Source organism: Carassius auratus, unplaced genomic scaffold (genome assembly GCF_003368295.1).
Source record: "Carassius auratus strain Wakin unplaced genomic scaffold, ASM336829v1 scaf_tig00020109, whole genome shotgun sequence".
Classification (NCBI taxonomy): domain Eukaryota; kingdom Metazoa; phylum Chordata; class Actinopteri; order Cypriniformes; family Cyprinidae; genus Carassius; species Carassius auratus.
In genome coordinates, this window is record NW_020525006.1 from 266,598 (window position 1) to 292,459 (window position 25,862).

The window sequence follows — 25,862 nt, forward strand, 5'->3', positions numbered from 1 at the left end:
ATCTGTCTCTTACACATGGTCAAGCACAGTCATATTGATGGACTAAGTGGCCACTGGTGGCTGGTTATCTGGTTCCAGCCCTGCATTCTTTCTTATATAAGTGTAACTCTATTCCAGGTCCCTGGGTAAATATGGCTAGTGAAAGTAAAATGATCTTTACTAGGAAGAAGACTTCTTATAGACTGTATTCAGAGTAGACTAGATATTTCATATTCAAATTCATATGTTGTTAAGCTCAAATTTTCCCAGTTGGAGATTTTGTCAACAGGAAATGTATTAAGATGCATTCTTCGAGATTTTATTGATGGAACGATTAAAATCCCATATTTAAAAACATATTTTGCTTCTATGTGATGCATTTCAGAGTTAAACTGGATATTTAATAAATAATAAGGAAATAATTGATTATATACATCAGCATTGTGAAAAGTGATTTCTGACAGGTGGTTGAAATGGAAATAAATAAATAAATAAGATGACTTGATGATTTCAGCCAAACAAGGAAAGTTGTGTTGGAGGTAGAGCAAGTTTTGATTATAATCCAAAAAAAAATTTCTTTTTCTTTTTTTGACTAATGATGAATGATTGATGAATCATTCGGAGTATGACCCGGAACATGCATTAATCAAGTAAAGGAAAAAAAGTAATTTTATGATTTCTTAATGTCCTCAGATGTACTTTTTCCATTAATGCATTTTGTGTTTATGCAATAAATCAAATGTGGCGTCTTTTATGAGTAGAGTCTTTTGGGCAAGTTGGCAGAATGTCAACATATTCCTCCTCCTAGACATTGTTCAGGAGAGTAATGGTGACTTTCTACAGATGATATTTCTCTAGCAGACAAGAGCTTAATGCAGGTATCTGAAAAGCTTCTCACAGAGAAGCAGCAATGCAGCAATACTTTATGTATCATCCATCATGATGGATATAATTTGAATATGTATTAAATTTCAAAACAGAGTTTTTTTTAAAGAGGGGCCCAGCTGTTCATTCTGGCTGGGAAATGTGTTTACATTTATGAAATGCTGGCTCAGAGCTGGATGTGACTGAGGAGTGAGGAAGCTGATGCCAGCTCTACTCTCTCACCCAGTGTGAGCACAAGGACAGGGAAGAGTGTTCCCACAAAACGCCCAGAATATATCCAAGAGTCACCCTGGGCTTTCATATGACTGTGATGAGTTTTCTCACATTTTCTCACAAGGCAAGGCTAAGCCCTGGCTTTAAAGTGTTTCAAATTATGCTTCTTTTTTCTAATGCTTATGCTGGATTAGGTTTTTACAAAGAACCCAAAAAGCTAATGATAGAACTGCATAATTGTGATTAAATTTATCCACTCTGGAATTCAACAATCGTCATGCTTAAAAAGATAATAAATTAATTAATTAATAATAAAAAAAATGCTGAAACTCCCCTAGAAGGATGTATTGCTAACCTTGGAATTTATTCTGCTTATGTATAAAATTTTATATACTGTATGTTGGCATCCCTTTGAATGAATCTATAATCTGCACTGAGAGCATGGAAGGCTGTGTGCCAATCACCCTTTTAATATCATGCTTCACTTAATAGAATACTCCAGCCCTTCTACTAGAGCGGCTGGTCATCACTGAACATCACTGCAATGCTGTGCTGCAAATACATGTGAGTATTGTGTTCATGCATTGACACACACTTTTCAACTACCCAAAAGTCACCAGATAAAACAAAGTAGTGCCTTAAGCCAAATGACTACAGAAAAATATTATCATTTACTAACTCATGACTCAACTCATGACTCAAGTCAAGTCAAACCTGTATGTTTCACTTTCTTCTAGGAAACACAAAAGAGATGTTTTGCAGAACATACAGTCATTCTATCCATCCAACCATCCATCCATACATACATACATACACATATTTGTATGTAGTATAAGTTTTGAAAACACAGCTGTTACAATAATATTGCTCCCTGTCTTTTCTCATGAGATTAACACAATTTTTTCCAGGCCAGCAGCAGTGGAGATTAAACCCTCTTTGCTCTCAAGAAGGTGGTCTATGAAATTGAAAGTTTAACATTTGCATTTCTCACAGGATGTGAGGACTACAGGAATTGAATGGAGACATGTTAGAATGGGTTGTTAAAGGTGTCGAACCCGTTTTAATCAGACCACCTATAGAGTTCTCAAACAGCCAAACCATTTCAGGAAAACAATAGTTATTGCCCTCAACTACGGGACCATGTCAGTACAAAGACCAGACGTCTTTTAGCCACTGACAGGATACTGTTTTCAGACTGCTTGCTGTAACCCTTTGTTAGTTTGTATTACAGACTGCTTGTTTTGTCATTTTAAATAACCCTTGCTTTTGTTCAAAAAAGCTGTTCGGGACTTTTCCTATTGGGTACAAAACACAAAGGCTGATCTAAGACATCTAATTCAACAGTCCATTTTCTTAAGTGTAAGAGTCTCTATAGCAATGGAGTTGAGGCAGTATTTTATGCCTGGAAAACGAGCCTTGGCCTGTCATCCCTCTGTTTGTATGTGTGTGTGTGTCTTGACATGCTTTTTAAGGACTTAATTACACACAGTGGAGGGGTGCCCTCACACAATGCTAACTACCGGGATTGTGGGATGGGCAAAAGAGTTTATAATCACCTGGCAGCTCCTGCACACAGCAGCATGTCTGTTCCTCCTCTACATAGACACGTGTCTGTGTGTCTGTTTGACTGGCAGTATTACCAGATTTTGCAAAAAAAAAAAAAAAAATAATAATAATAATAAAGTCTAGAAAAAGAGACCTGCCACACTAAATAAATGAAATGATACAATTAATATTAGTAAAGCAATGTTAAAACAGTAAGGATAATGATTAGTTTAGTTTTTCAAGTCCATGTTAAAATAAGCAGACGTGACAACTTTCTTGGCAAGGCTGTCCGTGGATGAGTGTACGAAAGCAAGTCCATTCATGACTCACTATCAGTACTGACAGTAAATGTTTTTTATGTTCCTGAGTATTCCTGAGCTATTATCTCCATAATTTCAGCACCCTGATTAGATGTGTATCACTTTCAAGGCTTTGAGATGACTCCTTGAAGATCTCGAGGATAGCATAATTATGTTTGTCTCAGTTTAAAACTTCACCAAGCTGCGCTGGCATCGCTATTGAGAATGAGAAATTGTCGTCATAGCACAAAGCCCCTCCCTCGATATCACTGTCTCCGCCATGTTGGCAGGATACCAGCGGCGAAACAGGATTGTTTACATGTGTTTTTAACTCGGTAGTAGAGGAGGTTCTCGCAATTCTGCACTGTTTTACCATGCCTGGAAGTTACTGCTGCGTTAAAAACTGCTCCAGTACCTCTCCCGATACATATGGAAAACATAGGAACAATGGAATACAGTTTTTTTTAGGTTACACCAAGCGCAAAACAGCGGTATTTTGAGAAGCTCTCAAGCATCCAAAATATCGACCCATACGAGCTTCCTTCAGCAGCACAGAGACCTGGACCATTTACCTCCATGCACACATATGGACATTGGGAATTATATTGTTTTTGGTTTAAGTTACTACACAATGCAGGAGTTTAAAAGCTTGCATTTAGAATGTACTTCTTGACCAAAATGACAAAGTAATTAACTGCGACTGTTTCGTAAACACTAGATTGTAACGAGATGTTCAATGTATACGAACGTTTCCAACATGTTTTGAGGTAGGCTAAAGCTGTGTATGTTTTGATTTTATTTTATTTTAGCCCAGTGACACATAATGTACCAGGTTTTTGTGTTGGGGGCTGCAAAGGGTAGTTAAATGTGTGATTGCAAGATGTAAATGTCCTGGTTAGATTAAAGCCATTAACAGCGTGAATGCAAGGTGACTTACATCGTAAACAATATAATTCCCAATGTCCATATGTGTGCACAGAGGTAAATGGTCCAGGTCTCTGTGCCGCTGCAGGGAGCTCGTATGGGTCGATATTTCGGATGCCTGAGAGCTTCTCCAAACACCGCTGTTTTGCGCTTGGTGTGAGCTTGTTCCTGTAAGGTCCCCTTTCTGTCGCCTTATGTTTTTGCATTGCTTTACTTTCTTCCTTTTCTTTCTCATATTCGTTGATCCATCTCGATCTGTTCCGCCGACAAAATAAAAGTGCTCTGAAATGTTTAGTCGCGCCTCTGTGAAGTTCTGAAAGCATTGCCCCTGGCAACCGATAGTGTATCCTGCCATCAGGGACGACCGGCTCAGACCCCTTACAAATCAACCCAAATTGGCACGTGACTCCTCACTCTCAATAAAGACACTACTATTACACACACACACACACACACACACACAGTTCTCCACAGGGAGATCCATCCCACCACCCAATGCTTAGATTTGTGAAATATCCCTGTTAATTTGACCCCATATGCATGTGTCCCTGAGCATATTGTGCCTGCAGCCTTGTGCTGAACCACTCTGCCACCCTAAGTATAGCCGTGCTGCGATTAAATGAAGCACTTCAGTGTCAAGCTCTGCGCAATGGATAGACACAGTAACAGGCTGTCCAGCACAAGCAGGGCTCAGTGGGAAAAGACTTAGTTTGTTACTAACCTCTTTTAGTTTCGCGCTCCTGCAGCACTTGTATACTGGAGAGAATGTGGATGCGATGGAGACGACTTTGGACCCCCAAACCCAACAGATCCATCTCTTTAAGGTGTAACAAATCCTAAAGAGAGACAAAAACACAGAGATGAACTGGTGTGAACGTGTGGTGAGAATGACAAGGGCTAGAGCTAATGGCCATCTATCATTTACACACTAAAACAAACATCAGAATATGGTTTAAGTTAGCAGTGTGTCATTACGGCCCGTGCCTCGCCACTCCTCAAAGTCCAGCCTTGTGTGGCTTTCAGAACAATACATTCATTCTGCTTCTGACACAACAAAAACGCAAGGCTATGTTTTATATGGCAGCTCAGCTTTCATTGTTCCTGTCATGACAAAACAAGAGCCGTTTAATTGAAGGCTTTGTGCTATTTTCTGCTATTTAGTATTTGCAGTGCACATGCCAAAGCATTCCTTCCTAAATAAACTTTAACAAGCGTGCACTATCACAGCACACTAGGTTATCTGGGACTGCACACGATTACTATTTCATTCCCTCAATTTAATAATGCGTTCCCTAGATTTGTTAAATCGTGCGACGATTTACCATATCAAGGGAAGGAATTAGTAAATCGAAGGAATGAAATAGTAATCGTGTGCATGTTTTAGTACATTGAGGGTACGAATTAGTAAAGCCCCTTTCACACTGCCATTCCAGCAAATACAGGGGTAAAGTGTTCCTGTAATTGTTCCTGGTCGCTAGATTTGGCACTTTCACACTGCCAGTGATGACCCGGTATATGTGCGTGCCTTCACACACAACCCGTAAAGATCCCGTAACGACACGTGACATCAGCGCGTGACGTGTAATGTACGAGTCGACAACGCTTGGCACGTTATACTTTAACTGAAGCAAGCAAACGATCTCTGAGTCAGCGCAGAAAGTGAGGAACTAACTGATCTCTGCTTCATTACAGTTTGCACATATGTTTTCGTCGCGAATGTTGATCTTCCTTCAAAACAGCCGGTAAAAGAGTCGCGCAATACGGAATTAGATCTGGCTTTTGTTCACACAGCGCTCGTTCCGGATCGATTACCGCAATGTTACTAGGTCCCCGACCCGGGTTCAATTCGGTAATCAATTCCGGGACGTGGTTGCTTTCACACAGAAGGCGAACAGGCAATGTTACGGGAATATTGCGGGTCCGACTTGCAGTGTGAAAGGGGCTTAAATCGCGCACACAATTTAGCCTAATATTTTTTTCCTGCATGTCATGTGCGGAGCTCCATACAAATCTACTGGTTCACAGAAAATACTAATTATAATTTAATTTTTAAATTTTAATTAAACATGAAATTTTGAAGTAGAAAGACTGAATTTTTTTTTTTTTTTTTTTTTTTGGTTTCTTGGTTTTTAGTTTTTTACCACTTCACTTTTTTACCATCTGTAAATTTTATTTTTTAGAATATCTCAGAGTCAAATCCTAATATTGTGATGACTGAATATACTTATAGCATTTAAATGTCATAATAAGTTTTAGTATTTCATTTTTAATTAAGGTAAAAGGGCAAATACATTTTATAAACTAAAAAAACTGCAATTTTAATAATAATGTCCTGGAAATCTTAGTGGTGTTCATTCTAATCATTCAAAAATCTTTACCAAGTCCTTCATTAAGAGTAGCTATGAGGATCCGTGTGAAATCTGTTGTACTGAATGGTGCACCGAGGCGAAGCTGTGTTGACTTTGGAGACTTTGGAGAAACAGATGCATGCTGCAATGCTCATTTTGTGTGTTTTATCTCATCTGCTCCAATGATCTCATTGAATGGATTCTACCCAGAATCTCAAACATCAGCAGCGAGCACTCTTTCCCACTGCCATGTCTCTGTGAGGGTGGTGGACAGGGATGGACAGAAGGGCAGACACAAAGTCAGTGAAAGACATAAAGCCAGAGTGTGGGAGAGAGAGGGGTGAAGAGATGGAAAACGAGGGGATAACATATGCTGGTGAGGGCCCATTGTTCATCTGCCTTCAATCCACAGTTGAATCTAACAAGCCATGACAAAGTCTCTGCACCTTTAAACTCTTTGTTTACCATGTGTGGTCTCATATCAGTCTCTCATGCTGAGACTTCAAAAACATGTCGCTAAGCAGCTATTCAGACACCTCACCTTGAGTGGGCAGGTAGATATACGAGATGTGCTACTTTGTTTTTTTGATCTTAAGCAAGTGAGGTGGGTGCTTTGAGTCCTTGCATGTCTGTGTGCCCACAGATACTCATGAAAAACTCATCTAAACATGGCAAGTTGCCCTTATAAAAAAATTCCATGGTACAGTGATGGTATCAGATGACAAAACTAAGGTACTTTGATATGATAACGATGATGATGGTACTACATGCATGTTTGTGCACTCTAAATTCTACTTCAATTCCTGAATTTTAATAAACAGGATGCAATTGAAATTTAAAACTGAATTTATGGATGCTATTTAGACAGGGTTTTGTGTGTAACTCAAACAGATTAGTCATTCAAATCAGTTATCAGTTATATATCACTGGTTTAAGTGCTAATGGATACTTAATAGCTGTTTTATTAGTGCTGTTCTTCATCCATTCTTTACCCTGCACTCCATTAGTGGAATCACTGAAATACGATTCAGCATTAATGTGCATTACACAGTGTAATAAGTGAGCCTATAATGGTCATGTAGTCATCTCAGAATCAACACTGCTGTTTCTGATCCACTGTTTATTTATTTCTTGGCAGTTGTCTTTTACCAGGTATTTCTGTCCTTGGGAAACTTGTTAAATTATAAAGTAGGTAATTGTGTGGAAGACAGTTACTTATACAGCTACTATAAATGTTATTTGTGGAGCATATAATTCATTATTTCAGAGCAACTGTACTTCTTTATAGGGCACTGAAAACTGTTTGTGACAAAACATGTGGTGATCGACATTTTTCCAGTACATACAACTAATTCTGACTAGAATGGGAGTGAAAATGATGTTTTGATGTGCAAAAGCATTAATGTAGGGGTGCTGGATCCTGCTCCTGTAAGGGCCATCTTACTGCAGAGATCATTTGCAACCTGCTCCAACACAGCTGACTGGAAGTTCTTACTAATCCCAAGGATCTTGATTAGCTTGTTCAGGTGTGTTTAATTATGGATGGAGCTTAACTCTGTAGGAAGATCTTTCTTAAGGAAATGCATTGGACAGCCCTGTATTCATATCAATGAATGCCTAAAAAAATTGATCTGAAATGGAGTATTAGGAGTATTACACTTTGTTGGACAAATATTTTTTTTTTAAACTCTCATTCTTAATACATATTTAAATCAGGAAGTGAAGATAAACAGTAGAGTGGACTTTAGGTGTAAGGCCTGCCACAAGCAATCGCAGCAGTTCTGGCAAATAATTCTATGTAAATGTAGAGTGAAGTTTAGAGTTTAGGATTATTTGTGTGATTAAAGTATTTTGTTGCCAGTGGTTTCAGTAGTGCGGTTCAGTCCTATGGTCAGAGTCAAGCATCAGCCACAGAAATACTTTCAGAATCTCCAGTTTACTGCTGTTCCTGGACACACTTACATTCCAGGTGGAGTGTGCTGCCAAGAGTGCATGGCTGAAAATACAGATCAGCTGGTCTAAATTCAGTGAGATGCTTTGAACGGAATCTTAGCGTGCTTTCCCGAGTTCAACCACAGAGTTTAGATTTCACTTTGTAGTTTGCTGCTTTTCAAAGCTCACTTTGACTGACAGCTCCATCTGTTGTTTATGACAATAAAGACAAGCTCACAGACAGTCATTGAAATTTCAAATGACTGTGTTTGAATAACTGCATGGTACAATATAAATGTTGTAGTGTGGTATGCAGCTCTGTGTTAATGTGTGCATAAGTATGTGCATGTGTGTCTAAACTCACAGTGTGTGCGGACTTTACCTCTACTCCATCATATTCTTCATTGAATAGCGTGCAGTACTGAGGTAGCCCCAACTGACTTAGCCATTTCGAGATGGGCATGTGCTTCATGATGGAAATTTATCCAAATGTTTCCTCAAAAATCCCTCCGTATGGAAGGCTAGAAGAAAAGTGAAGCATTATTTGCATTAATATTAATATTTGCATTTATGAGCCTTGCTTTCAGACACAAATAAAACTAATTGTACAGAATCATCTGACCACTGATTTGACAGCTTATACTGGAAGCTACAAAAACATCACAGGGGTTGCAACATTCTGTCTGCACATGATTCTTTCTCAGTGAACCCTGGGGTCTGCAAAAAGAAAGTGAATTGTACTTAAGGCAAACAATGCAGTCCTAGCATGAGTGTGTGCATGTGTGAAGGCTGGAGCACATATGCATAAATGCATACGTGCAATTTGGATGTGTGCATGCGTGACTCTGGATATCCTCCCTCTAACTGACTAGGAAACCACACTATGGATTTATGGTGTTGGTGTAGGCTTTAATTACTATTTGATCCAGCTTAGCTTAGTTTAACAGCTTATTCATGAACAGACAGCATTTCTACTCCCTGTCTCCTTCAAAAAGTCTAAGTATGATTGGTCACATCACCAGAAGTTTCTCTTCTACAAGACATAATATGTGTGGTCAGTTATGCACAGATCAGAAAGATGTATATCTCTCCTATTTAAAGACATGAATTCTAACACAAACAAATGACCACGAAGATGAAGATGAATTGTATTATTAAATAAGTTGGATGAGGCAGCAGAGTATTTTTCAAATCTTGGCAAGAAATGTTCAATCATTTAAAAGATCTCCCAGAGAGGAGGCCATTACATTTATTTGTGTGTGTGTGTGTGTGTGTGTGAGAGAGAGAGAGAGAGAGAGAGATAGAGAGAGTACACTGTATGGGCTCCAGAAGACCCTGTCACCTTGCCTGAGAAGTACTTTTTCAAGGGTTACTCCTGCCAACAAAAGAATCCACTCACAAATCATATCTCAACTATTCATACAGTAGTGCCTCATCATGACAGGGACACAGATTCAGACGGGACAATAAAGTCGAGTCTGAGCTAATGAGATCGCCTTTATAGAGACTAACAATCACACTTGCCAAATCAATTATCGGCTGTCAAGGTAGCGAGTATTAGCAATAAAAATAACAATGTTTTTTTTTTTTTTTTTTTTGGTAAACAGCATTAATTAAATAGCAAACATTTCCTGTTTGTTCTCCCCTGAACTGATGAGACATCCTTGGGCCTGCAATTTGATACCAAATTAAAATATGCTTTGGAGTGGGGAGGATATTTGTATCATTACCGTATTTTCCGGACTATAAGTCGCGCTCTCTTTCATAGTTTGGCTGGTCCTGCGACTTACAGTCAGGTCAGGTGCGACTTATTTATCAAAATTAATTTGACATGAACCAAGAGAAATGGAAACCAATAGAAAACATTACCGTTTCCAGCCGCGAGAGGGTGCTCTATGCTGCTCAGTGCTCCTGTAGTCTACACTGATGACTCAACTCTCGCGGCTGTAGACGGTAATGTTTTCTCTTGGTTCTTGGTTCTAAATAAATGCGACTTATAGTCCAGTGCGACTTATACATGTTTTTTTTCCTCATTATGACGTATTTTTGGACTGATGCGACTTATCCTCAGGTGCGACTTATAGTCCGAAATATACGGTAAATTACCTTTCACTTTCTAAACTCAGTCATCTGTCAGCTTCAACTATTTATTGTTTGTGAACCCTGCAGTACTTCATTTTGAAAATGCCGACATGAATCAGTTAAAGAAGATCCTGACACCCCTGTTTTCCCAACAATCAGCTCTCATCCACTCTCACACAATTGGCAATAAAAGCAACTGTGCAAGTGGTGGAACATGGCTCATAAAGCACTGCTGGGGCAATACAGCAAAAAAAAGTTGCAGTTAATCAAATATAACACGCAGGCCCATCTGTGCTCGCAGTAGATAGCCCAACCCTGGATTAAAGCAATCAGAGGAGTAGCTTGTACAATTGCGGGGAGGTTTATTCCTGCCATGAATGTCAATGCCCCTGTGGCCACATGGAGAGATGTATGGTGGGTCTCACAGCTTAAAGGACAGGTTGATTGGAGGACAAGAGAAGACTGACTGTTCTTACAGCACTTAAAGCAAACAAATGCCTTTCTCTTTAATCAACTGGTTGATTCGGTTTAAATTATATTCTATCCATTAGCTTCACAATTTACATTATATTCAAGCCATTAGGTCCAATACACAGCTTGCTATACTTCATTATTATTGCCTTATGAATGAAGTTGAAGGTGGATGCGCTTTCTGAACAATGATGATGATGATGAAGATGATGATGATGATGATGATGAAGCACAATTGTTTGGCTGACATTCATCCGGGATCATGCATCTGCATGATCCAATCTCCTTGAAAGCCATGTTGTAGATATATCCTGACATGGTCTAATCACATTTAGGGTTTAGTATGCACATGCACCCACATATCAATGTCATGTATGCCTGTGAAGCTTTACCATCGATAGACTGCATAACAAGATCATGTTTATCATATTCAACATATTCCTGCACTCCTTTAAGATTGAATCTATAATCTGTTCTTTTACTACATGCCTCTGAATGCAATTCAATATGCTATGGCATTCACAGTTGCTGTGGTATCTAAATACTGTACATAACGCTCCAAAAAAGCTCTGATGATTAGAAAAGCATGCAACAGGAACTAATTACTGCACTCTGCGGGCTGGAGACACGTGAAGACGCACACTGTGTTGCTTTGAACATCCTGTTTGGGATAAAGAAGCCCCCCTTCCTGTTTCCTCTGTTGTGGTTGCAGAAACAAGACACCGCCTGGCTCCTTGGCACTCCAATGACTTTGACTTTTACATTTTAATTTACTTCTATTTTTCTAATGCAATGACATTCAGACATTTTCAGCAGTGCTTTTTCAAAAAAAAAAAAAAAAGGAAAGAAAGAAAAATAATTTTTGATTCAGTGTATAATATAGATAAATTCTTGAATTTTGCAACATTTGCCAAATCTTAATATTACAAAAGCTAACAAGTGCTAAGTAAATCTGAACTGAGCTATTTTTAATCTTGATAGCACTGATTAAGAATGGTAGTCCATTATGAGATGACAAGATGTGATTGGAGGTCAGCACTGAACTGTCAGATTTCAAGATAAGTGGGGAGAGGGAACCCAGATTCAGTGACATCATTGTTCTGAGTTAAGCATTCCAGAACGACATGTGGGGGATCTTGCAATTCAAGAGCACACACAGCACTTATTTATGATGATCCTGCATGTGCACGTGTACATGTGCATGCATGTGTGTATGTTGACCAGCAGGTTTGTGATTGTAACATATGTGACCTGCATGTGGTTGGTGTACAGTATATACAGTCTGGTTGTGTATATGTGAGATGATATATACTGTATGACGTGTCAGATGAAGACTAGAACACCCAGATGAAGCTGCAGGCATTTTGTGAATGTGTTGCCAAATTTTATCAGCATTGCTGGCTGATGAATTGTGTGTGTGAAGCCCAATTACTAAGAAACTCTTGCTGGTTAAGCTAAAGCCTGATGGGACTTCCAGCATCCCATGCTGGAAACCATCATCCAAAACACTAAATATGCTGGTCTTTTCCCCAGGGTTGAGATATGTTACGACACTTTAACCATCAGTCAAGATAGTGTAGCCAATTTGTCAGTTCAAGTGAAGTGTGTGAGCAGATGTTTTGTACAAAATGCTTCTGTCCTGCTAGTCCTCTCTATCTTGTGTTAATGTGACTAATAGTTGGGAGTTTAAGAGGAGGCAGGCACCACTTTCTCCCCATCCACCCCTCCTAATTTCTGTTTTTACCATGAGGCAAACAAATCAGCTAAAATACATCTAAAAAAATTAATACATTTTATATGCAATAAAATCACATCTTTTAAACATCAGGCGGTCACTATCAAACCTATACAAGCTTTAAGATGAACAAATAATATGAAAGCTGAATATTGTATAAGTATGTTACGATTGGGTTTTAAATCAAGAAATCCAAGCAAAAAAATTCCAAATATGAATAGCAGCTACTCTAATATTTACAGTGTATCAATTAAAAGTCTCTTATCACTTCTTTGAGATTAGTTTTGATGATCTAATGTTTCTTTGCTCTGTACTGCCCCGTGCTGCTCAACACGCTCCGTTTCAAAGTTCTGCCTGGCGAGGAGGATGCTCTTCCCTGATTCACGACATACCAGCCGAGCCTGAAGTCCTGAGCTCACGCCACAGTTAGGCCAATAACATTCCCTGGCAATGCTTGACTCATCCTCTCAGGGAATCTGCCAGATTCTTTAGCCATTACAGCTGTTTGGGACAGAGTAAATAGTGACTAGAAGCCTCTTCTTCAAAGTGTTGTGAGAAATCTTGTTCATAGAAGTCTATAAGGATAATGCTTTTAATAATGCCTTTGATTTTAAACATTTAAAATTGTGGTGTAATGTAAACTGTCCTTAGTAACTGGGTTCAGCTTTATGAAATCCAAAAGATGCAGTTTCTATAGTCACCAGTTTTCTGTGAGTTACTTTAAGATACTTGTTATGTGTATTTGTTATACATTGCAGAGATTAGAAATATAGACTGTAACTTTAGAAATGCAGATTGGTCAAGTGGGACATTCTTACTCCTGAGTTCTGTCTCCTCAAACAGGCATTCTGAGGACAGTTGATGAAAACTCATAAAAACAGCACGCTGTGCACACAGATTATTCAAAACATTGTGGTATTGATTAGTTTCCTCAAAGCAAATATCCATCAATATCTTAAATTTAATTTAAAGCATGAAAAATTATTAAGTCTAGTCATTGTGCTTCTACACAAAACCAAGATCACTCATTTGAATAGGTTGAATGAATTTTTGTCCTATTGATCAGCTCTTTTAATTGAAAATTATAAAGCTAATTATTTATTGTGATCTTAAATGCAGTTTACTTTGGATGCACACATTAGTGAGAGCACACAGAGCATAAATAAAAAATATTTCACAATTATACACAAACATTTAGTACAACCTCTAATTAGCATGCACCTATATCTGCCCTGTTGTCAAGAGTTCATCGTCCCTCAGGCCACTGCATGTTCAGAGCATGCTGGGTTCTAGCCTTTTTTAAAGCATGGAAAACACCATTGCTAGACTGTCTGAAAAAATTAAGTTGCCAGATGCACTCCATGACTTCAGAGGCGTTTATCAGGATGTGAACAACCACATAAGAAAGCATTCAGTATGCCACAGTAGTTTATGGTGGGGTTGGGAGCTAAACAATATCAGGGCTCAACTCTCTCTCTCTCTCTCTCTCTCTCTCTCTCTCTCTATCTGTCCTTCATATATCTGGGGCAAAAAGTCACACTTAAGCCAAACAACTTGAAATGTAGGTTCCAGTAAGTTGCACAAACATACTTTAATTTATTTAATGGAAGTTTGCTGAAGCAACATGACCTGAATACAATTTGTGTCTAATGTCAAAACTTTGATGAAGGGCAAGCACTGATCCAAATTTTTTTAAGAGGATCTTTTAATTGATAGAGGAACCCTGAGTTTCAAAGCTGAACTTGTGAGGCATTTAGTCAGTGTCAGGAGGCTCAAGGTTAGAAGTGTATTTGTATTGTTTATTATTATTCATAACTCTATGTGGTATTAATTCTGCATATATAGGCTATTATTTACTAGACACTATCCTAATAGTTTACACCCAGCTTTACACCGTGTCCCAACCAGACGCGACGCTATAAAATTCCAGCTACAAGCAATTTGGCTGTCCACAAGACGCGACACGATTATGCGTCCGTCATGTACGACGCGACGCGACGCGACAGAATTACTCGAATATCACAGCCATACAGAAGCGAGAACCTCAATGCACTCCACCGAAATTGACAATTTTATAATCTAATTCATAAATATAAAATGTTTTTAACACAATTAAAACTACATTCAGTGACTGATACCATCTTTGTCATGGAAAACACTTGTTGGTTCACACTGAGGTCGCAATTTCAACATGTTTGCTTTAATTTATTTTCAAGATCTGAGGTAAGCTACTATGTTGTTGCTTTCAGAATGGCTAAACACAGAGGTCACTCTAAATGAAATTCAAACTCACATTAGACACTTTTTTAATAATAGAAACAAATAGAAACTTCGCGTGTCGCCGTAGCGGCTGGGTATGACAAAAACTCAGATTAACATGAAAAAAAAATCGCGTGTAGTTAGGACACGGTTACTAGCTTTATTAAGATAGCTATTATGACTAATCAGTGCATATGACAAAGTTGTGACTAAGTGAATAAATAATAGTCGCTAATGGAAAAAATATAAGTAGGCTAACATAAAAATATATTTTAATGGAAAAAACAAAATGGCTAACCATAAGTTTGCACTTAAAAAGAAAATAAGAATAAAGCCAAGTTTTTCATAATTCCTTAACTGGTTTATTAATTAGCTCAAATCTGTTGGTCACGTGTTTTATGTTAATTTGTAAAGGAATAAGCTAAACACCAAATATTTAAATATAAAACTCACCTTGAAGGTCGCGCAAACTTTTTTTTACTTCAGTAGCCTAATGATGTTCGTTCTTCAGTCCAAAATAAATAACCCCCTCACAAGGCAAACACTCCTTCTGCGTGAATTGTGTCTGCTGTTACTGCGAACCACTGTGATGAAAACGGAATGATGCTGGGTGGTGACAAATCCCGCAAGGATGCGATTACTGCGCGCCTGAACGCGCTTTCACTGGAATGCGCGCCAGGATGCTGCGTCGCGTCGACTGTCTACACTCCACTACGCGTGGCGTATAGCCTACTGATGTTACTGATTTCATGCGGTCGTTTGAGCCCCAACAGTCCCTTGTTCGAGGTCTCTAAAACATTATGTAACCAAAAGTAGCGCGTGCAGAAAGCAATATAGAAACAAACTTATATTATTATTTTTTCTGCTCGCATGGATAGCTAACCCTGGTTTAACATTTCCAACTGTGAAATCGTTGCAGCTTGCATCAATTAAATTATTAAAAACTGTTTTTAAAGTAGACAAACATAGATAAATAGTCCTAAAATGTGCTAAACAGAAAAACCTCATAGATGATAAGCTTATGGACCAGCAGCACTTAAAATATTGGACTGCTATATGGCGCTCTTCCCACACTGATTCAGTTCTGAATAATGTCTGCAGAAGATCTGACCTTAGGCTGTCATTCCTCCTCCTGTATCATAAAAGCTCCTTGCCAAATGCCAGTGAAATATCCGATGCACATGGATACATTAATATTTAAAGTCAGTTTACAATTACTATTTATAGTTTTATTTATGATGCACGTGAAGGTTAATAGTAAATCCCAAACCCTACATAACAAAGCTATATATTTATTTATTCTATAGCTTATCATGTATGTATATATGTATATATGTATATATATATATATATATATATATATATATATATATATATATATATATATATATATATATACACACACACACACATACAGACCTCGGTTGTTTAACCACAGTTTTCGGTTAGATTCTGATGGCCTGGCACATCAGTGTTTTCTGCTATTTATAATGTGGAATATGGATTATTATGGAGATATTGATTACAATATTTATTTTATTTTTTTGAGATAACTTTTTTTTTTATCTTTCTTTTTTACACACAAAATAGGATGGATTAAAGACAATAGAAACACTTAATTGCGACAATATATTGAACCGTTTTATGTGTGTGTGTGTCTATATATATATATATATATATATATATATATATATATATATATATATATACACACACACACACACACACACACACACATAAATTGACAAAAAAAATACATGCAAATAAGATATAAGTGTGAATTTGTGCATTTTCATTTTAATGTGTTTGAAAGACAAAAGGCTTCCAAAGACACAGTAATACATATAATGTACACACACACACACACACACACACACACACACACACACACACACATATATATTTCACAAGCTAGGACCACGCCACAAACAAACTAAGGAACTGGGGAAGAGTAGAAAGAGGATGAAGGGGTCGAGGGAATGGGATGAAGGTCAGGTTGATCAGGGCGTCTTGAATTGAGGGCTCAGAGAGACTCAGGGTGGGGGTACTGTCTCTAGCGTATATTTAGGCCAGACAACGAGGAACCCCCCCACGCCCCCACCCCGAAACAACCTGATAGAGATAAAATGTGGGAGAAGGTTGACTAAATGGATGAGAAGGGAGGGAAGGGTGGGTTCGAGAGAACGAGACTAGCAGTGCGGTGTGACATGGCCCGGTATATATGGATGTTCTTAGAAGTCGGGGCTGGGGCATGCCCAAACAATCTTTAGAAGTCAGGTGATTGTTTGGGCATGCCCCAGTCCCGAACTTTAGTTATTACCAATTAACTCCATAAAGAATTGAGAGTGCAAATTCTGTGGTGGCTGAAATTTATAAGGAATTTAATTTAGCCATTGTGTTAATAAAATATGGTTGAGCATGTTATTTAATGCAGTCCTTTGATAATTTCATATTAAGATGTCTAAAAAACAATTATGGGATGAGTTGCTCTGTTGTCACCATCTAATGGCCATCCCCTGTGTCAAAAGATGAGAGCTTTTGGCTCGGTGTCTCAAATTTCCTTTTGATTCCCCTCTGGCAGGAGCACTGAGGCATGATGATTACATGAGTGAACATAATCATGCTTTTCTTTCAGCCATGCTCTCATTAGTCTTACAAATACAGCCATGCCAGCTAGGTGATTTTGAGACAAGCGGATGACATGACTGGCATACCCATCTCTTATATCAGAAGGAAGGGCGCGCACAACATGGGGGATGATTCACCCATTGTGCCAGGAGAAACTGATGGAGAGATCACCAGCAGGCACACAATGAGCTCTGTGAGGTGCAAAACAAACGCAGTATTGTTTGGGCTACTTTTTGCTGTTTGTGATGGGAGCAAGTTGCAGCCACACAGAGCTCTTGAGCTTCTGTCATCTTTGGTCCATACCACCAACCTCAAGACATACTGCATCGTTTTGAGCAAGCAAAAAAAAAAAAAAAAAATTTGATCAATGCATATGAAAAAAGAATTTGTTTTATCACACAATTAATATTCAATATTTACCTAAAGACATCAATGTTTATTCGTCACACACACTGGCAGTGAATGTGGATTAAAAAGTGGATAAGAGGAGGAATGGAATATTACCACTGAATATAAAATCCCATCTGCAAATAAATGATAATACACAGTTCTCAGAAATAACTTTTCAATTATTTTATCCAACTTTTATCTATTATTAACTATTTTCATATTCATAAAGCTTGGACAAATTTTTTTGTTTTCATTTTGAACAATATATGTATTTTATATATATATATATATATATATATATATATATATATATATATATATATATATATATATATATATATATATATATATATATATATATATATTTCAAACCTAATACAATAAACTTTTTTAAACATTTTGTGACATGTTTTGATTGAAACATGCTTGTACTAAATTTCTTTAAAATAAATGCCACTTGTTGATATAGAATGCAGAAAAATTCGTATTTTGTTTGTATTTAATACATTTTTAAATATATAAATATGAATACACATCATTATATATAATGCAGATATGTTAGTGAATGGTATATATTGTGTCTGGGGGCTTTGGGTTTTTGGGGTGGGCCTGTCTGTCGACAAACAGAGAATCCAGTTTGCTGTTGCCCCTGGACTCTCCTGCCCTGACAAGTTAAAAAACTGCACCATGAGAAAAAGAACTAATACTTTCTCAAACCAAACATTCTCCAAATCCCACAATATCATTTAGTCATCATCTGATGATCTTGTGAATATGGTCACACTGATGTTTCCAAAACACTCATATTCATTCGACCAATGTTAGATTTATGATAATTCCTTACAGATAAAAACACTTAAACAGCATGTTGCGTGTGTAAAGCCTGAAAAGTATCTTTACAGGGGCACATTTCTCTCACAATGACAAACAGCAATCAAAACTGTTCATACATGCAGTCACTTGCTGTCCAAACAAAGATGAACAATGAGAGTGATGTCACTCCCTCTGAGTGCAGCAGAAGATGCCTGCTGTGTGTTAGTGTAGTCTTTTCACTTCGTTTTTGTAAAGGCCACAGATTTCACCCCTCACCTGCTTCCTGCTGGATCAGATCTGTTTGACCCTGCTGTGAGACAAAGCACAGATTATTGAAAACTAAGCCTGCATACAATGACGTCAAAAGATGATAAATGACACTGATGATGAATTAATGTCACAATAAGGACATTGATTCAACCAAGCCTAGCTGAACAAAAGGTCGGCTCGAATTGTGACAAAAGTGAATGGCTTGGTTCTCCACTGGCCAGACTCTGTGTTGAAAAGTGTCAGCTCTGCAAAGCAGCCGAAAGTGCAGACAGATAAATATAGAAGACACTTATTAAAAAATCTGTGTTTCAGTCATCTTATTATAATTTAGCATCGAATGCTTCTGTGCTGCAGTTCAGTGGTTTTAAAAATCTTTTAAACAGAGAAAGCCTATAGGGCAAGACGTGTAGTGCACCTGTTTTTGTTCTAAGAAAATATCCGTCTCATATTGGTAGGAATAGGATAGTATTATTTTGCCTCAGGTCATGTTGTTCGGCATAATTAGTGCAAAACATTTTAAGCTAAAAAAATAAATAAAACACTAAATCACTTGAATACAAATAAAAGAATAAAAAAATACATAGTACTTTATCCTACATTTTCTTCTACACATAATTCTCTCTGACACTTTTATCTAAAGAGACACTTCTGGAATAATCTGGTGTTCTGTGTCTTGCTCAAAGTAACAGTATAGATCCTACTGAAGTACATTCAAATTGAAATACAATCCATTACAAGTGTGAAAAATTATACTTAATTTCTTAGGATTTTCTGCCCCCTATTGGAGAAATATGATGCAACGAGCCGAGAAACAGAAACACAGCAGGATGTTTTCCCCACTTTGGTCTCAGAAAATATCGCCGCCTCCGAATCAACATTAGTCAGAGCAGTAAAACAGGAAGTAGAACAAAGTTATAGATACAGCTACACGCTAAAAGGTGGGTATTCTGCATTTGGCGCCGTTTCAAAGTAAGCAAAGACTTTTTGTTAGCCAATTCAGCTAATTTAAGCTAAAATGATTTCAACCAGAGCTATAGAAGCCTTTTATACGAATGTTCAGGTATTGCAAATATGTGTTAAGAAGTTCTGAATTGTGTTTTTAGTAAATCTTATAGACATGGCAGACAGGAGTCCAGCTATCGTGGTTGTTGGCGCTGGAGTCGCAGGACTCGCTGCAGCCAAGAAACTGAAAGAATATGGATTTAATGACGTCACGGTGCTGGAAGCGTCCGAGAAGGTCGGAGGAAGAGTAGCTACTGCAACCCTAGGTGAACACACAGCCTTCATAATATCTCAAATAGAATAACAGTATTAAGGTTATATATAGAAAATGTCATTCAATATTAAAATGGTATTCAATAATGTAAAACAAGAATTAAATAAAACATTATTAAATCAAAGTATTATTAATAATAATTGTAAAGGTTTGTTCTTTTGTCAAGTATATTTATTATTCATAAAAATGTTTATTATATGATCATTATTTTAACAAACAGACAAATAAATGTATGGTTGCTTGTTTAGAGGAAACTGTTTTGGGAAGCTAAAATCTGTGAACTCATGGCTTAGTTTCACTTCTATTAAATATAATTTTCTTCCTTTTTTTTTTTTTTTTTTTTTTTTGTGCCATGTCATTAGATTGTATCATGTGATTTTAAATCCAATTTGTGATGGGACCACAAACTGACCTTTAATGGCATTTTTTATTTTTTTTACTTTTATGAGGATATATTTTTTATAAACACATAGTATGTCTTCCATTTATGCTAAAAACTCAAGGAATTGATTAAATCCAATAACATGATCAATACACACCTCTACCCTGTCATAAAAACATAAAACAAAAAATATGTTTTTTTGCATATTTTATATATCTTTGGCCCTGGTTAATTTCTGACACTGCAATGCAGTATTCTATGCTGTATTAATATTTAACAATGCATATGTCACTTTCTTTCTCTTATTATTTGAAAGGTAATGCATGTGTTGATACCGGAGCACAGTACATCCATGGGGCGTCAGAAGAAAACCCAGTTTACAGTCTACTAAAAAAGTCTGGCCTTCTAAACCAGATCCCTGAGATGGGCGAAGAAGCATTTTATAGTAACAAGGGACACAAAGTAGATGCAAACTTCGCCAAAAATGCATATGGAGCTGGGGAGAAAATCATTCAATACCGTGGCTCCAACACGGGAAAGAGTTTAGGTGAACACTATGCAGAAAAAACCCAGGGGATGATTGACAGCTTGCAAGACAATGACAAGAGAACGAGAATGCAGAGTGTTTTTGCTTTGGTCGGAAAAGACATGCTGATTGACATTGGAGCTTCAGACCTCTCCAAGATCTCTCTTGACTCCTGGCAGTATTATATCAACATGGGTGACAGCCTCAATATTGCAGGGTATGATAGGTTGAGAAGATGATCTGCATTTGTTTGCAATTATTGCTCATTAAATGATTCAAAAAGTGTTAAATGTTGTGTATGTATGTCAGTTTAATGTTTCAGCTTGTGGATAAGCTGCTGGAGGATTTCCCTAAAGATCGTTTGCTGCTGAAAAGAGAAGTTAGTAAGATCAAATGGGATGGATCCTTTCCTGTTGCCCCTCCTCATGGTGAACCGCTCCTCTCTGCTCACACCGAATCTGCTTCTGAAGAAAAAGTCTGCCAGTACCCAGTTTGCATTGTCTGTGAGAATGGAGAAGAGATTCTAGCCGATCATGTAATTGTGACCATTTCATTAGGTATGTGTTGATGCTGTCTGAAGTGAGCATTATGTAACTGGTTAAGAGATACATTTTGCAATTTAAGGTTGAGAGATCTCTGTGTGTGTGTGTTTGTGTTTGTTTTTTAGGCTGTCTAAAAGCACAGGCATCCAGCCTATTCATCCCCAGTCTCCCAACCGAGAAAATGGAGGCCATCGAAAAGCTGTGCTTTGGCAATATTGCCAAGATCTTTTTGGAGTATGAAGAGGCATTCTGGGAAAGTGATCTTGGTTCTATCAGCCTCATTTATGAAGATGACACCCCTGCCTCAGTATCCACCAATAAAATGCAGTGGCTTAAGAACATGCAGAGCTTTTCTGTCCTGAGACCCAAAGAAAGGTTAATGTTGTATCAAACTGCAGTGACATTTTCAGTAATAATAATACAAATGATAGGTAGTATACGTAGTAGTACTAACATTGTTATTATGACTGTTAATGGTGCAAAAAGCTGTAGTAACATTATTAGGTTACCTCAGGAAAAAATATTATATGACACCTTAAACATTGTGACTTGTTAGGGTTTATTCATCTTTAATTCTCTCTTTTGAAGGTTTGGCAATATCTTAATTGGCTGGTGTCCAGGAGACATAGCTGACCTGGTTGAAACCATGACGGACGATGAACTCTCAACTGCGATCACTGATCATCTCAAAATGTTCTTAGGTAAAGAATTCTCTTCAATAAATATCCATATTATTTCTTTTGGGTTTTTGCTAATGTGTAAGTTACGAGACTTTTAAGTTTTTTTTTAAAGTTCTACAAATATATATTTCTGAAAGATTTCTCAAAAAGATCTTGTGTTTTAAATATTTTCTGTACTTTTAAGGACATTCTAACATTCCTAAGCCGAAATCCATACTCTGCACTAAATGGCGCAGCAACAAGTTCATAAAAGGAGCGTACGCTTTCCTCCCCGTTGGCGTTGATGGGAATGTTATGGACACACTGGCTCAACCACTAGTGGGAAGCCAGCATCCTAATAAAGTATGTGATTTTTATTTATATTTTCTTAACAGATTATAAATGTATTTAAATATGCATTTGGTTTATGGGCTTTCAAGGAGAAGGTTTTGATACAGAAGTATGTTGAAAAGAGGGTTAGGGTTAAGCCCTCCTTCGATTTCTTTTCTTTGTCAATGTATTAAAGTGATTTCTCACTTCATATATTTCAGGATCTTCAGGTCCTGTTCGCAGGTGAGGCAACGCTGAAGACTCTTTATGGCACAGTGCAGGGAGCTCTACTCTCAGGACACAGGGAGGCAGACAGACTGGCAGCACATTATAAGAAGACACTGGCACCCACTTCTGCTACCTCAGTGGAAAAACAAGTTTAAAGTGTTATCTATAATAAATCTAAAATGTATTCTTTGGGTGATTGTGTCCAATACCAGGGAAATTACCGAGAAAGGTATGACAGAGGACGTGATCGCAACAAGCCTGCCACCATGGGGCTGCTCTATGTAATAATAATAATAATTGTAACAGTTTTCTTTTAAGAGCAGGATAATTTTAATAATAAAAAAAAGACTGAGATTTTTTATTTTTACTGTTGTATACTGTACTTTTTAATATCATATTCTATGCATTTTATATGTTTTTTTGACGAACTAAACATATGATCAGAATTTCAAACTATGTTTTTTAATAAAAATATTGCATGCTAAATTGTGGTTTGATTATTTCAGTTCTAAGTTGATGGTTTGCACGAATCTATTTTATTTAGAGGAACAATAACAGCTTCTATTTCTCAATGTGAACAAAAATCCAAACAGGACGGACAGCGGAACTCTGTTTCAGCACAAGTTTCCAGGCAGAGCATTTTATGCTGATACACCTCCATGCAGTTTGTTAATGGTGACCTTCTTCATTCTGTGGAGTTCTGTCATTATGTTCTTACACTTATGAATATATCTACTATATATCCGTGTACAGTGTTAACAATTTTATGCCATGGCTTTAAATACAATTCGTCAGCCTTGCAAGAGTATATTCAGGTTAGTAGTGAACCGATAGCACATTGAGTTATCTCATCTTCGGCTGTGAATGTATTTTCGTGTTTAGGGTTATGTATTAGTTAGTTTTAAGATATTTTTGTTCCAATTCACAATATGTTGATCTGCTCATTGAAGGATTTTGCTTTCTTAACTAACGTTATTTGCTTAACGTGTCTCTAAAAACCGTCAATCGGATCAGACTTTCTGTCGTTATTTTTTCATTTTTACTACAGCTAAGGTTTGCTAAAACATCTCTATTAATGCGCAGAAAAGTTTAGATTGTGAATTTCCTTTTATTTATTTTCTCCATAGGTGTCTTCAGGCTGTTTTCTCCCACAGATGCTTGGGCATCACGTCCACATTTCACACCACAGTCTTTCAGTCAAACTCCAACAGAACCTGTGTGGTCCGCTTCGGGAGGCAGAAGTATGAGCGGATGTATCCGGTTCTGCTGGTGCGACCTGACGGGTCCACCATCAACATCAGATATAAAGAGCCCAGAAGAATAATGAAGGTTAGTGGTGTATATATTCTAGTTTTTGTTGTTGTTTTTAAAAGTACACTTCACCCCAAAAAGAAAATTCTCAATGCCATGTTGATGTAATACTTTTATTTCAGTTGAACACAAAAGGGTATTTTTTTGAAGATATGTCATAGAGTGACAGTTCAATATGTCATCAGGTTTTTAAAAAATGACCTGAGGTTGGTGTTTTGAGTCAGTTATTAATAGTTTTTTCCCCTTTTAGATGCCTGTGGACATCACCACCCTCTCGGAGGAGGAGAGGAAAATCAGAATGCGGAAAAGAGAACCGAAGAGGGAAGCAAAACAAAAATTGGATGATTTTGAGGATGATTTCAAAGTTGATGATTACAGCAAATTCTGGAAGAAGCAGTGAATGGACTGATGCAGTTGAACGCCTCATTCAGACTATTTATGTTGTCTCACGTACAATATTGCATTTTTTTTTTTGTATGTCACCCTGTAATAAAAAATTATTGGTAAAAATATTTGGTGTCATTCTCTGCCTTTCCTATTTGGGGATAAATTACAGCATTAACTTTTTCTTTTTTTCCCTTAAGTATTCACACACATATATATATATATATATATGTATGTATGTATATGTATATATACACTGAACTGGGTCAAAAGTGCTTAATGTTTTCCAGTTTTTATGGAATTAATACATTTAGATTATTATGCCAAATAATCTGATATAATTAAATTATTCCTGGATATATAATTGTTTTTCAAAAACATAAACCGTTAACTCATCCTCATGTGGTTGTGTCTCAATGCGTATCTCTCAGTATTGCATTCTTTGGAACAAGCTGATTAATTATTAATCAAGTTAGCATCTGCTTCAAAGTTCACACTTTTGCCTCAGGTATTGTACAAAATGCCAACTCCACCTGAGCTTGTAACAGGCACCCCAGAGCCCGAGGTGCCTAGGAAGTTTACTTTGGAGGCTGCTGATATTGCTGTGGTTGTGGTCTATTTTGTGTTTGTGTTGGCAGTCGAATACGGGTAAGTGAAAGTCTGCAGCCTAGTTATATACTTGCATTGATGTAGAGAATTCTGTATGCTTAATTCTTGATGCAGGGATAGAAGTGGTGTGTTTTTGATTGTTAGTCCTCAGTCAGAGCCAACCGTGGGACAATGGGTGGATACTTCTTGGCTGGCCAATCCATGACCTGGTGGCCAGTGAGTTTTTGTGTATTTACTCTAATGAAGCTGGAATCGTTTATTTTGTGGATTCCTACAAGGAAGCATCTGATTTTTAAAGTCCTTTTCTGGAATGACAACCAGGAAAGCGGAAATAATTAAATCAGCACAGTCTCCTAAAAGACTCCTAAAAGATGAGTGTATGGAGGTCTGTGGGGACAGTGTTGGCTGCTCTAATAATGTTAGTTTTGGAGCTCATGCCAGTTGGTAGGACAACCTTATGACCCCCCCCCCCCACCCGGAATAATCAGATGTGTGATTTTTCTAATTAGTTGATATTTTCTGTCGATTATGATCATTTTAACAAAAACAATTTCTAGCGAAAATGTTAATAAACAAACAATTATTCTAAATAGCATCAATAGTATTATTATATTATAATACAATATTTACATTTATATTATATATGTGATAAATTATAATAGATATTATGATATAAATATTTTATTTTGTCTCTATAGTTATTAGATTTCGATTTATTTGATTTTGATAAGTTAAATATAGGAAAACATATTTCAAAGTACTTTTTAAGTGCCTATAAAATGCCTCATTTAAATAATTTGTGTAGTGAGAAAGAGCCTATAATGCTCCTGTACGAATAAAAA

The 25,862-nt window shown here is 37.3% G+C and overlaps 3 protein-coding genes across 5 annotated transcripts in view; 2 read left to right on the top strand and 1 right to left on the bottom strand.

Moving 5' to 3' along the window:
* Window positions 1–15,372, bottom strand: part of LOC113076351 (breast cancer anti-estrogen resistance protein 3-like) — a 74,193-nt gene extending 58,821 nt beyond the window's left edge. Inside the window, exons 1-3 of one of the 2 annotated variants that reach the window (XM_026248991.1) lie at window positions 15,126–15,372; window positions 8,508–8,646; window positions 4,567–4,681 (exon numbers count right to left, since the gene is read on the bottom strand). In XM_026248991.1, the coding sequence (XP_026104776.1) occupies window positions 4,567–4,681; window positions 8,508–8,597 (205 nt within the window). In that variant the 5' untranslated portion in view covers window positions 8,598–8,646; window positions 15,126–15,372. The remainder of the gene's footprint in view (window positions 1–4,566; window positions 4,682–8,507; window positions 8,647–15,125) is intronic. The other variant, XM_026248992.1, reaches the window with a different exon arrangement.
* Window positions 15,373–19,573: 4,201 nt separating this feature from the next.
* On the top strand, window positions 19,574–23,202 carry paox1 (polyamine oxidase (exo-N4-amino) 1). 2 transcript variants are annotated; one of them, XM_026248997.1, is made up of 8 exons: window positions 19,574–19,711; window positions 19,877–20,041; window positions 20,748–21,174; window positions 21,267–21,514; window positions 21,625–21,874; window positions 22,088–22,200; window positions 22,364–22,521; window positions 22,710–23,202. In XM_026248997.1, the coding sequence occupies exons 2-8, from the start codon at window positions 19,891–19,893 to the stop codon at window positions 22,869–22,871; spliced, it is 1,509 nt and encodes a 502-aa protein (XP_026104782.1). In that variant the 5' UTR covers window positions 19,574–19,711; window positions 19,877–19,890; the 3' UTR covers window positions 22,872–23,202. The 2 variants fall into 2 exon arrangements, with proteins under 2 accessions (XP_026104782.1, XP_026104783.1); XM_026248998.1 differs by having other exon boundaries at window positions 19,576–19,742.
* Window positions 23,203–23,346: 144 nt separating this feature from the next.
* On the top strand, window positions 23,347–24,537 carry LOC113076354 (39S ribosomal protein L55, mitochondrial). Its single transcript, XM_026248999.1, has 3 exons — window positions 23,347–23,531; window positions 23,844–24,045; window positions 24,278–24,537. The coding sequence occupies exons 1-3, from the start codon at window positions 23,488–23,490 to the stop codon at window positions 24,425–24,427; spliced, it is 396 nt and encodes a 131-aa protein (XP_026104784.1). The 5' UTR covers window positions 23,347–23,487; the 3' UTR covers window positions 24,428–24,537.
* Window positions 24,538–25,862: the final 1,325 nt, after the last annotated feature.